Here is a 14641-nt window from a genome sequence, read left to right as displayed (position 1 = left end):
GTTTTCATAGATAATCAATTCACCTTTTAGGAGCACATCAATTATGGTACAAATAAAGGGAATGCTGCCTTTATGGTGATTTACTCATTAACCCTCTGGCTGCTCATCCCACGATTTCCACGGGCAACTTAAATGTAGCAAAAACTGCTCATCCCGCGATTTCCGCGGGCATGTGTTTTTCTTCCTTTATTGAGGAGCGCATCCAGTTTTTTCCTATTTAACCATTGAAATAAATTATATACAGTATTAGATGTTTAGTTTACGTTTTGGCCAACAGATATCATTAGCTGTCCACTAAATTGCGGCATTTGAAGGCACGTCGTATTACCACTCAAACTTTTCGTACAGAAATGGCTGCTAGAAAACGTTCAGCAATTATCCTGATTATTTAATAAAATTATTGAATTATTAATTAGATTAATTATTAGATTGATTATTAATTAGATTTATTGAATCTGGTGCAAAGACTCTGAAGTTGGACTTTGCCTTGAACCCTGTTTTGAACTCTATCATTCTAAACTGCATTTCTAAGGTATTTTCCCCTCAGTGCTTCATATTTTCTTAAATTTTATACATTTTACTTTTTTATGTTATGCAATAAATAGAAATTACCTGGAATTTGGCTGAAATTTATTTAAAAAAAAATTTTTTTTTTTTTTTGCTGATAACATCTGAAATTTGTTTTTCTGGCAACTTAGTTTCTTATGATAAAAATATATATAAAAAATGTTTTCTAGAAAGAAAAGTGCATTTTTCAATTCTCCAATATATGTAGATTTAAAATATGAAAATAAAAATTACACAATTTTTGAAGCGATTTCGGTCCACAAATTGAGCAGTCAGAGGGTTAATCAGAAGGAAGTCAAAACTGAACTTAAGAACCAAATGTACTCTTTACTTGACTCTTATTAGGCCTATCCTACTGTACGCCATCCTGGCGTGGGCGACTGCAAGTAAAACAAATAGAAGGAAAATTAGCGTTCTCCAGAATAAAGTGCTAATGTGCCATGGCAGATGCCCCATGGTTCGTGCGAAACACTATTATTTATGATGATCTGAAAATCCCGGAGTTTCAAGAACAGATTCTCATCACTGCAAATAATTTCTTCAATAGTATCTGTAACTCACTTTATGAAGCTATCAAAAATCTTGTTAACTATGACCCCACCATCGAAAGTATAGTCAAGCGACCATGATCCATTCATCATAATCACAAATAGTGAATTGTACATAATGTAAATATTTTAATTCTCATTTTTCATCTTATTATTTTATCTGCTATTCATTCAAGTACTTAGTGTTATGTAAAGGCTGTGCTTATGACAAAGCTTTGGACTGTGTTTTTGTGATTTTCACCTGCAAAGATAGAACTTTGCTTTATTTTGACATAGCCAAATGGACTTTGTAATTTTAAATAGTGTATTTTTATGTGTTACTAGTGAATTGCTTCAACATACTTAGATGAATTCCTGCACTCAGTTTCCTTAACTCTGATTGGACCATGTGATCTCCTGCCCATTTCTGCTATTTCAGAATGATTTAGCTTTCAAATGCCATTAATTACTTTTGTTGTCGGGAATTAAGATTACTTTACCTTGTGCAGATGTGTTTTACCTAATTATTTATAGGACTCTGATAATTTCTTAATTATTTTTGCATTTTTGTGATTTTATGCTAAAAGCAAATACGCAACAATCATATTGCAACGTTCAGTCACATGATCTACGAAATTCTCTCGTATCTAGCTGCTCAGTCATCTAAGAACTTCCAATCAGAAACTCACACATTTGCTCCCAGCACCTACTTAATACCTCATTTACTGCATAAATAAATTCAAGTTTTTAAACTGCATAAAAATCGAAATTCATTTTAGATCAACTTACTGCCTTCCTTTATGACTTGCCACTAAGACCAGTTTTTGCCTCCAGGTGCGGTGCTCATGCACCCCTGAATTAATATAAAGTTTTACGAGTGGCCACTGGTCTTCTTAGAATTATTAGTCAAAACTTTTATGAAGTTGGCACTATTAAAGAAAAAGAGGATTCTGATAAAGAGGGACCTGCATCTGCTTGGCTTTGAAACTAGTTGAGATCTTGACTAAATCTATGTCAAACACAAAATGTTGTTGTTTTGCTAATTTTATGTTTCACTTTGGCATGTTTCTCTCTTCTGTTTCCATGGCTTGGTCACTTAGAGGGTTAATGTTGAAGATGCATATTTTTGTTAGCTATATTTGTTTTCTTTCTAAACCAGGAGTTCTCATTTGGAGGGGAATTCCCCATTCAGGAGAATTTCATAGCTTCAGAGGCCTTTATTTACGTTAGCCTTTTATTTATTGAAATATTTAGTTTTAGCTTATGAATATACAAAAATACTTTTATTCAAGTTTTGGTATTTATCAGCATTTTTTATACTTGTTTAATTTATAAAACACCCCCCCCCAAAAAAATCTAAATTATATAAATGTATTATATTTTTCAAATTTTGAAACTACTTTTCTAAACATTATCTTGGCTCACTTTCATTTAATTTGCTGTTATAAGCTGGATTTTGCACCAAGTGTAATTTTTTTAAAGTAGCCCAGAAGTAGTATCACAGGAATGAGAAAGAATGGCTTAGATTTCAGCCTGTGATATACGAGGGTTATCTCTAAAATAAGGTTCCCAAGGAGCTACGGTCTTGAGGAACAGTGTTACGCAGAACCCATCCCTGGAATGTAGCTTGTTTCCTCCTTTTCCAATCTCTGCCCGGCGAGCTGTCTGCGAAGCTCAAATCTTGCTTTGGCAGCCATTAGAGATGGAGGAACTACTCATATACTTGCCGAGAAAATCCACACCGCCATATTACTACCTAAATTTTTTTGTCTATATTTCAAACTTTAAGCCTAAAATGTGTGCAAAAACCATGTTTTGAACAGACAATTTAAGCTAAAAATCTGAACCACAAAAAGAAGATTTAGATAGCAAAAACAAAGTTTCTAACCAAAAATATTTGACAAAAATCCATGTACACAGTGATATGTTTTAACTTAAAAAAACATCACAGAAGTGCACAATCTATGCAGCGGAGAAATCTAGGAACTACGCACACCTAGCTTAAATAAATTAACATAACAACAATAAATTTCAGAGAATATCATGTACACAGCATTCTGTTTAAAAAAAAAAAATCTACGAATTGCACAATCTAGGCAGCGAAGGAATCTACAAACTACGTACATCTAGCTTAAATAAATTAGCATAACAACAATAAATTTCAAGAATACAATATACACAGCGTTCTGTTTAAACTTAAAAAAAAAAAATCTACGAATTGCACAATCGGAGCATTGTGCACTAATCAATAAAATAAACTAAAAATAACTAAAATAAATTTTAAAAAAACTTTTTAAAAAAATTGTTTGAAATTTATTTTAGCTATAGTTTTATAAATTTATAAATTTATTTTAGTTTAGTTTGAATGAACATAACATTCTACAAAAGAAGAACAAAAATAAAATAACATGCACTTACCATGAATGAATGCTTCTTCGAACGACAGAAATACCAATTTCAAATATCACCAAAAATTTTTCACCACAAATTTGTTAAAAGCATCTTCTCCCATTTCAGAACAATGAAGGAAAAATATGTAAACCACCAAATAGCCACCCCAAAAATAGTTGTACCCGGCACATGACTAAAATTTTGCCAATACGTCTTTCGTTGCATCATAAATCATTTAAAACCACACACCTCATGAACCAACTAGCAACTAAAACTACTAGAGTAAAATGCAAGTTTCCACATAAAAAGGGTCGCCATATAAACCAACATTGCGTCTAAAACCGTGGCTCAGCAGAGACTAAGCCACAGTTTTGGACGCTCAGCAGAGACCGAGTGGTACTGTCTTGTCCATTCCGTTGGTTGTGGTGGAGTTATATAGTCAGATATTCATGGTTGTTCGGGCCAAAACACCTCCGTTGGTGGAGCTGGCGAATTCAAGCGAGCCTTTAAACTGCTTGAGGTTTCTAGTCGGCACCTGGAACCTCAAAACTGCATTTTTCATATCCTTCTTCGGTTCCTTCTCGTTGCGCCTAAAGCTGACATCTGTATACCATGATGTAGTGTTAGCAGGCCGGATTGGTAGCCAGGTGTTTAAGTGACTTCGTTCTGCTGTCCGGGGTTGGGGCCTTTGTTGGTGGCAGATGTTTTTACCATCTTTCCAGAATGGGGATGTGGAATGTGAGTTGCTGAGTATTCCTGTCGACTCAAAATAAAATCAGCGTAGTCTTAACTTGTCGGCTCGACCAATAGGTTAGCGGCCTCTTGGATCGCCTCTAGGGGTTGGGGTGTTTGTGTTAAGGCAACCTCGAGCTTGCTGGATACCTAGCACACTGTCTATTTGACCAAAAGGTATAACCAGGTCATGAGTTCGTTTCTTCTGTCTTATTTGTACTTGAAAATACTTGATGCCAATGCATATGTAAGTTGTACACGCATTCGACAAATTGCTTAATCCTTATTTTGTGTCTACTGTTGCCATCGCAGTAATTTGTGTAACATTTACCTTTTTTGTGATTGCTTGTTGTTATTGTTTTTCTGCATTAAAAAAAGGTGCAATTACACATTATGTTGAACTTAGATTAACTTTTTATACGGAAAAGCTACGATTTGAGCATAATTACTCGAAAACTGTTTATCTCTCATGTTTGAACCATTTTCATATTCTTGACCGCTTAAATTATTAATATCTAAACCATTTTCTTCATAAGGACTTTAATAAGTATAATGTTCTTCTTCCACCATTAGTATGTGTTGTAACACAAAATTTGATGGCTGGCATAAGGGGTACAAACAAGTAAAATAGAAAAATGCTTTCCCTATTTGACTTTATTTAAAATAATTTGCTTTATATTATCCCCAATAAGCTAATTTTTTTATTTTGAATTTTATCTCTAAGGTAATGAAGCATATTTTTTTAGTTTCATATTCATAGTTTTAATACAGTCGTGTGCAAAAGTTTAAGACCAGACATGGAAAAATCAGATTTATTGAAATTCCGCAACAAAAACATATATTATAAATGGAAAAATAGACTTTAAGATTATTGAAGTGTAGTCAGTATTTTGTCGAACCTCTTTTATTTTTTATCACTGCTGCAATTCTTTTAGGCATGCTATGAACAAGAGACTGGCAGTAAGCTTGAGAAATCTCTGTACACCACACATGCTTTATTGCTTCAACAAGGTCTGTAGCACTGAATGATAGCTTCTCTGTGACTTTATTTTTCACAAAATGTCGTGGATTCTCTATGGGATTCAAATCTGGGCTGTTACCTGGCCAATCAAGCACTTGGATTTGAGTAGCCCTCAGACAGTCCTTAACATTCCTTACACTGTGACACGGAGCCTTATCATGCATGAAAATTGAACATCTGTGAACATCCAAGTGAAGCTTAAACTTGTCATGTAACAAATTAAGGTACCGATTGCCGTTCATCGTGGTTTTAGGTGGCAGGAAATATACAGCAGCTGTACCAGATGCAGATATTGCACCCCATATCATCTGGCTTGGAAAGTGTTTCACTGACGGAATCGTGTATCTGTCATCATATCTTTTCCCAGATGGGCAGCGAATACGTTTAGCACATGCAGAAAATTGCTGCACATTGACTCATCGGAAAATAACACTGTACTCCACTGTTGTTCAGTCAAATTCTGATATTGTCTGGCGAAAGTCAGTCATTCCTTTTTCATACTTTAATAAGTCGAGGTTTCCTTGCAGGTTTATAAGAAAATAAGCCAAAATCTATAGTCAAATGTCTTGAAATAGTACTCGAACTGACGTTGGTACCCTTTGCAGCCAGAGCAGCTCTAATTTGATTTGCAGGAGGTTGTTGGACTTCGAAGATCATTCTTCTTATCACACGATCATCACGTGCACAAGTTTTTCTTGGGAGACCGTTTCTCATAAGATACGTATAATTTCTCGAAATTTTCAATTTACTGATAGGTTGCTGCATGCTTGTCTTGCTGACATTTACCTTCAAACTTATTTCACGTTCAGCAAAGCCAACTTCATGCAGGGCCACTATTTTTGTCCGTTTTTCAACAGTAAGTGAAGGTTTTTTACCCATTACAAGACTTATACAACAACACTGTGTACGCAAAATACAATAACGTACTACTGATGAACGAGACCATGTTATATTTATAGAATTGAAAGCATTTGATGGAATCAACACATGGTGCATTCTGTTAAAATACAGGAAAACGGCTACTGGTCTTAAACTTTTGCACATAACTGTATATACAGAAATGATAAGGTCAAATTTTGTGATCATTTCTATGCACTTTAAAAAATTATTAAACTGCTGGCCACCCAAATTGCAACACCAAGAAAGACAAGAGATATCACAACAAAATTTATTTAGCAGATAACATGTTGACCAAGTATCAAATGATTAAATTTATAGACTTCTGTGAAGTGTGGTTCCTTTCAGAATCAGTAGCCAGAGTAGCCACCATTGTTGGAGATCACTGCTGCCATACGCCTCGGCATTGATTCAAAGAGACTTTGGATGTGTTCTTGGGGTGCAGCAGACCAAGCAGCTTCCACACGTTGCCAAAGTTGATCTGGTGTGGCAGCTTGGGATGTAATCTGGGTAAATCGTTCAGCAACCATGGACCACATGTTTTCTATTGCCGAAAGATCCGGAGAGCCAGCCGGCCAGGGAAGCAGTTCAATCTGGCAATTGACGAAGAACACTTGCACAATGTGTGCCACGTGTGGTCGCGCATTATCCTGTTGAAATATGGCTGTGGAGAAGACCTGAAGGTAAGGAAGGACAACTGGCTCCAACACCTTGGAGATGTAGCGCTGGCTGTTTAAAGTATCGGCAATGTGTATTAGACGAGTGCGAGAGTGATATCCAATACTGCCCCATACCATAATACCTGGTGCAGGACCAGTGTGGTGGTGCATAACGCAACTGTTCAGCGTCCTCTCTCCACGGTGTCTCCAGACTCAAATCCAACCATCGTGGTGTTGCAGGTAGAAGAGTAACTTGCCAGTAAAGACAATTTCATTCCATTTTGCCGTCCACATCCTTCTTTCATCACACCATTGGCGGCGGAGACGTCTGTGGTCCTGTGTCAAGGGTAGACGAAGTAATGGACGGCTTGCGGACAGACCACTGTGCTGTAATTGGCATCGAATGGTATGCGCAGACACTGGATGATGTGTTACAGACTGAATGTGCTGTGCTATGGTTCATGATGTGACTGAGTGATCCGTCACTGCCATGCGCACAATGTTCCTGTCATCACGTGAAGTGGTGCACTGAGGTGGATGCGATCGAACACGTCGGTCCGTCCTACCCTTTTGCATCCACCGGTCACATATCCGCATTACAGTTGTTTGGTTTTGTCCAACATGACTACCGATTTCCCTGAAAGATAATCCACACTCTCGATAGGCCACTTCCTCTGTCGAACTCGGATGCTTGATCAAACGAGGATTCGTGTTTACTATGAGGCATAATTGATCTTTTTTTTTTTTTTTTTTTTTTTACCACGAGAAAAACACAATTGCCAAACTTGAAATTGTCGAAAACTCCAAGCCTTAAATAGTGCTTTGAAGTGGCGCCACAAGTGCGCATGATGTGCATCTGTGCTGAAATTCTAATCATTTGCATATCTCACCTCTGCTAATACATGTTGTAAATTTCATGTTATTTATATGCTTCCTTCAGGGTGTTGTATTTACGGTGGCCAGCAGTGTATTTCTTTCGAATAATTTGTTACTGGAACCACAGAAGGCTAAGTTTTGTTTGGCTAAAAACTGAATCTCAGAGATAATTCTTTCAATAACTTTGCGCCAATACTTTTAGTCTCTTTTTTTAATAAAATACGAAATTCCGAATTAACGAGTTTATTCTTTCGTAATCGTTCTAAGAAATCGGATTAACTCTTTCGTTGTTTGGCAAGATTCGACAAAAGTACATCTAAAAAAATTTTAATCCATTTTTGTCTTTTGGGAAACTGAAACTCGAATTCAGATTTTGATAATATCCAGGCTTAAACTTGGAATGGCAATAATGGACTTAGGCATAATCCGAAATCATCAGGCACAGGCAAATGGGTATCTACTGCAGAAATTGCAGAGTTCAAAAGTATTTCTTCTTAGACCGCCTGCATTAAAGGTAATTTCTGGGTAAAAGCACTTTCGAACTCTTTCTGATATTTGGTTCTTTTGGTAATTTCAATGGTAGCTAAGACGTTGATGGACAACTAGTGCTAGTAGTGTCAGTTTGGGTATTTTTTGGGTTTTGGAAAAACAGAGTAATTTTAAAATTCTGATTTATTAAATCTTCCTCTCACTTTCTTTTTCTTAATTATATGCTGATACTCAGATAGTTTTTTCTGTTTCTTCGGACATGTGGGAAAAAATGAAAACAGAAAAAGTGGAAGTAAAAATAAAAGTAGAAAATAGCTATTATAAGAACTACTGCGTGAAGCACTTCTTGAAAACACTCAGAAAGTCACTGTTGAAATATTTTACCTTACTTCTCAAAAGTGAGTATATCATAAACCATTGCTTGGAAAATATATGAACAATTAGATCAACACCAAATAATTCAAGTAGGTGGTGGTACTCTTTTGTTTATTAAAGTAAATACAATCAAATTTAAAGTATTTATTTAATAAATCAAACTTAAAGTACGTATTTAAGACTTAATAAAATAACAAAACATTTTCCTTCGGTTTTCCATGTAGCTAAAAATCGGAAAATGGCCAATTTTTTTATTTCAGAATACCTTGCACATTTTTACTTCACTTCAAATCTCAAATAGGTATATTTTAAGTTGAGTAGTTACTCTGTAAATATGTCAATCCTATCTTCACGAGAAATCATAATTTTTAGTTTATTAAACAAATGGCTCATATTAAAAAAGAAAAACTTCGAGTAATTATGCTCAGATTGTAACTTTTCTCAATTAAAAAGCTAACCTAAGTTTAACATAGTATGTAACTGCACTTACCTTTTTTTTTATGTAGGAAAAAAATAACAAGCAATCGCCAAAAAAAAAAAAAAATAAAATAAAATTACGAAAAAGATAAATGTTGCACAAATTACTACAATTGCAACAGTAGACACAAAATAAGGACTGAGCAATTTGTCAAACGCGTCTATGGTGCCCCCTGTTCCCTTACATACGCATCGGCGTCACATATTTTCATTCACACATCAGATCACCTCAACTTATGTCAAAACCTGCAAGAAGCAGAATTAATTCTATAATTAACTAATAAAAATCAAAGCGATATAAATAGTATAGATCTCACTGCGTGAACTGCAGTTTTTGTAAACTTTTGGAAGAAGTGTAGCATCCCGGTTGAAACTTTGTGCTATATCGTTGTCAACAACATAGTGTGCCGAAAAGAATTTTGGATATATCCCTAGATATCAGACTTAGAGCATTTTTTGTGCCCTGTTTAATTGCAATATGAAAATTGTGATTATAACAGGGTAATCACAAAAGAGTTTGCGAACAACAATTTATTCAGTGCAAACTTCTTATACATATATATTAATTTGTTTTTAATTTTAAGATAATAAATAGTATTCAGCACTATACAGTACAAAGTCCGTAATCTGGACGTCCATTATCCGGACCTCAAAGCCACAAACTTTATCCATGCGCGCATTGAAAGAAATGTTTAATAAAGTAAACAAATAAATATTAAGCTTTTTGTTTGTAAAATTTGATACCCTTTAGATCATAATTGCTCTTTATTTCATAAATTACGGTTTCAAATTTTTAATTGTATAATTTCTGCATGCCATCTTACCAGATTTAAATTGATGATCTATAATCTGGAAAAATTCCTATTCCGGAATCGATGAAGTCCCGACGAGTCCGGATACAGACTTTGTACTGTATTTGGTTTGCAATGCGTTTAGTATATTACAGTGAAAAGTCGTTAATCCAGACTCGTTGGGACTTCGGCGATTCCGGATTATTGATTTTTCTGGATTATAGATCATCAGTTTAAATCTGGTAAGATGGCATGCAGAAATTATAAAATTAAAAATATGAAACCGTAATTTATGAAATAAAGAACAATTATGATCTAAAGGGTATCAAAGTTTACAAAAAAAAGCTTAATATTTTATTTACTTTATCAAACATTTCTTTTAATGTAAGTTGTTTAAGTTGCTTCGTTTTATGTGATAATACATTCTCTTTAATTCTATAAACAGACATAATTTCTTGTTCAGTTACAAAGTACTGCTGTTCAAGTCCTATAATTGCTGTGTCGAGAATACCGACTAATTTGTCAATCGAAATTTTTTCGTTTTCAATAACCTCTGTGTCACTTTCTTCACTATCGGACGCGAATTATGATGACGAGGAATTTGATTTAAATCATATCAAAGACGGAGTACATCGAGATGAAATACTACATTTAGTAAGCAATTATAAGCCAAATAAAATAAAAACATCTGCCCTGAAGATAAGGATAGTGCTAACAGATCAACTTCCAGTTCATTGTGTGTGGCGACTTACCCCCTCTATCCCCCCCACTCGCATATTAGAGTGTCCCCCAAGCCGCAAGGACACTATACATTAACAAACATTCATGTCTTCTCCGGGATCCAAACCCCGGGCCTCTCGGCGTGGCAGTCAGCAACGCTAACCACGATACCGGTTCGGCGGCTTTTTATAACATAAATGTATGTATAGTTCTTCAATAAATATGTTTGAGTGTGGGTTTAAACAAAGCACAAAATGTTTGCATATTTAGACAAAAGTTTAAATGTAATTTTTATTTTTTTATTTTTTATTTGTTTTTGGTTTTTCATATTATTCTGTTAATAATGCTTCATTTGAAATGTTAACCAAAAGCAATTTCCCTTTAATATCGTCACTACATCAAGGCGCTTGCTAGACATTTGCACGACGGTGCCCATTAGGCTTGGTGTGGGCCTGTACTCAGGTTATCATAAATGAAGCAACAACTTTGTGATAAATAAAACAACAACTTAGCAGTAATCCAAGGAGCACCCTTAAATATACTTTAACCGAAATTTTTTAAACTGATGCTTGTAATAAGTATCTTTGAAAACATTTTTTGATGTTTATTGCATGTTTTTAAAAATAATTATGAAAGTCATTATTTTTTAATCAGGACTTGAAAAGAATTTTGGACTTCAAAAATAGATATTGAATAAATGTCTCAATGCTTTAGTTCCAGAGTCCTAAAGTTTGCACATTAATAAATGTTTTTAAAAATAATTATGAAAGTCATTATTTTTTAATCAGGACTTGAAAAGAATTTTGGACTTCAAAAATAGATATTGAATAAATGTCTCAATGCTTTAGTTCCAGAGTCCTAAAGTTTGCACATTATTTACTTTTAAAATGCATTTTAAATTGAAATATTATTTTGTTTCATGTTTTTGTACGTTTCCTTTTTTAGTCTATCGTTATACTTGAAGCTCAACGATCAAAAGCTATCAAGGACTTAGACAGACTTTTACAATGTCAAGAAGAGGCTTTATCAGATCCTATTGCTTTTGTGGAAAAGCTACAAAGGAAAGAAAATATGAACATTCCTGACCCTCAAAAAATTCACCAATTGCCAGTCATAGATTGGAGTAAATATGCTCTGAGTGGAAATGCTGCTGCTTTTGGAAGGAGGCAACTAACTCGACTTTCTACAAGGACATCACTAGACTTTTCCAGAAATGGTATTTCCTATATTTTACAGACACCACTTAATGTATTTTAAAATTGAAATTGTAGGTATTAGTCCATATCTGGATATGGTATGGAAAATGACTTAAAAAGTAGATATGGACCACTTTGACATATATAAAAGCCAGCACTTCTGGCTTAACTCATAACAGGTAATGATGAACTTAAAATAAAATATACAGTCAAAAGTCTTTAATCCAGATGTCCATAATCCGGAATGATCTATAATCCGGACCTACAAACTTTCTGCGAATGTTTAATGTATAACGAACGGTATAATCTAAGCTAAAATCATCTAATTATCTGTTTCACTTATCTGTTCACATGTTGCAGATTGCGTTGTTCCTTAATCGTCAAATTGAATCTGGCTTATTATTTTTTGCAGACTGTTAGAGCAATTTTATAAAAGTAAGCTTGAACTGTTGATTATGTCAAAAAGAATTTCCGATTCTGGAGCCACCAATGGATCTACAAAGCGAAAGCATGTTTGGATGTCCAGCAAACAAAAAGTGGAATTGCTGCAAAAAATGGATAAAAGCATTCATATCCTTTGTTTCTGTAACCATTCCGTAATCCGTTTATGAATTTCACGCTGCTCTGTGTGTGTGGGGGGGGGGACTTCGCGCCGCGCTATGAACTGGAAGTTGATCTGTCAGCACTATCCTTATCTTCAGGACAGATGTTTTTATTTTATTCGGCTTATAATTCTTTACTAAATGTAGTATTTCATCAATATGTACTCCGTCTTTCATGTGATTTAAATCAAATTCCTCGTCATTTTAAATATCACAAATACACATCAAATAGATTTTGGCTGCAATTTTCTAATTTCGACTATGGGTAATGTATGCTTTACGCATGCGCGCATTGAAAGAAATGTTTAATAAAGTAAACAAATAAATATTAAGCTTTTTTTTTTTTTTTTTTTTGTAAATTTTGATACCCTTTAGATCATAATTGCTCTTTATTTCATAAATTATGGTTTCATATTTTTAATTTTATAATTTCTGCATGCCATCTTACCAGATTTAAATTGATGATATATAATCCGGAAACAACGATAATCCGGAATCGCTGAAGTCCCAACAAGTCCGGATTAAAGACTTTTGACTGTAGTAAGTTTTGCCTAATGGCTCACAGGATAATTTAAGGCGCAGGAAGGCTCTGACTGGTAAAAGTCAGTGTAAATGGTCAGTCTAATGGCTAGAAGCACTCAGTGCCACTGAAATCTGATTACTAGTAATTCAAGATAGCAACGTCTAAAATCACTTCCCAAAACCTTCCCTTAAATACCACTTCTACCTCATTTGAATGCACACACTGTAGCTTAGTAACATTTTGGGAAGAGAGCGTCGGTGAAAGTGAGACTGAAAGGAAATTGCTTTAAACTAAAAGTTAACTGTTAGTTAAATAAATCCCTATAACATATTCATTAAATTCAAAAGATATATTAAAGATCGTATTTTTTGTTAAGTGTAAAAACTCTGAGAAGTAGTTATGTACATGGCAAGATAAGTAAGAAAAAGACATTCTGTTTTGTCCAATGACAACATTTGTTGAGGATGATGGTTGTACTTGTAGTTGTACTTAGTACAATTCGGCATTGTTGAGCAAAGAGCACCTTGATGTTTGGGTACTTTTCAGTTATCGGAATCGGATTCAGGTATGTATGTGTAAGTGCATATGTGTGTGTACCTACACACACACATATATAATTAAAAAATGCATGTATGTGTGTGTACCTACACACATACATGCATTTTTTAATCCGGTCCCGATAACCTAAAAGTACCGACATTTGTAATTTTTTAGACCAAATTTCATTGGAAAGAGATAACTGTTGGTCAAAGACAGTATCCAACCTGTTATGTCCATTAAGTGTTACGATGGTATTACGGTTCATATCTAGTTTTAATTTAAATGAAAGTGGGTCAAGACCTTAGATTCACTGACTTTGCACATTAGTAATTGATCTTAGATACAGTAAATTTTCAAAAGCTTAATGTGCATCCCCCCCCCAAAAAAAAGGGAGAGAGAAAGTGAGGTTCCCCCATTTTCTGTTGAAATCTCCGATTGTGATATATGAAATTTGATCATAATATTAAAAAATTAAGTATAAAATAATTATAGTTTGAAATCCTCAGCATGTAACTTTTTATTTTTATCTTTATTATTTATTTTATTTATAAATTTATTTATAATTTTTGAAGGGACAAGCTTGAAATATGATTACCTAAATTATTGTGCTTCATTTAGTCTAACGATATTTTGATACTCCTTTGTTTCAGCAACCCACAACCATATTTGGTGATTTTAGATTTGCATCAAGCTCATGAAGCACGAATATAAAAATAAACAACACAATATATAATAATAATAATACTCGCATGTCATTTCCTAAGAATATTTTTAAGAATCCTTATCTGTATTATTATTATTATTTTATCACATGTGATTGTTCCAGTCAACTACAGCACTTTCACGCACATTAAGCTGTTTGTTATACCATTTCATGGACTTCTGTGCCCAAGAACACATAAATCTAATAGCACTGACAAACGATATTCTGAAATCGCTGAACTGATTTCCAATAAGAAGTCTCTTCTTTTTGCAGTTTTTAACACTGCACCTCCAAATGGTTTTGTCGTTAACATAAAGTTTCATGTTGTGGCTATTTTCACATACTTGTTTTTCAGGTAAAAGACCTCTTTCTTGAAAAAATGATATTGCATTCACCCCAATATATGGTATATTAAAGATTGTTAAAGTCATAGTCACAAAAAAGAAAAGCAGTGAGTATATTTTTAAATAAATAATGCGAATTCGAAAACCTCATCTAAAAGGAATAATATAAGAGCACGGGGAAAGAGAAAAAATGCAAAATGGTGTTAATATA

At 34.3% G+C, this 14641-nt stretch overlaps 1 protein-coding gene across 1 annotated transcript in view; it reads left to right on the top strand.

Moving 5' to 3' along the window:
• The window catches only part of Atac1 (Ada2a-containing complex component 1), an 89767-nt gene that overhangs the window by 18452 nt on the left and 56674 nt on the right, over positions 1–14641 (top strand). Inside the window, exon 2 of the mRNA XM_035361066.2 lies at positions 11468–11738. Coding sequence (XP_035216957.1) covers positions 11468–11738 — 271 coding nt within the window. The remainder of the gene's footprint in view (positions 1–11467; positions 11739–14641) is intronic.

Source organism: Stegodyphus dumicola, chromosome 1 (assembly GCF_044657685.1).
Source record: "Stegodyphus dumicola isolate Sdum_Otavi_A_Nest chromosome 1, ASM4465768v1".
NCBI lineage: Eukaryota > Metazoa > Arthropoda > Arachnida > Araneae > Eresidae > Stegodyphus > Stegodyphus dumicola.
This window is presented reverse-complemented; position numbering and strand designations above follow the sequence as displayed.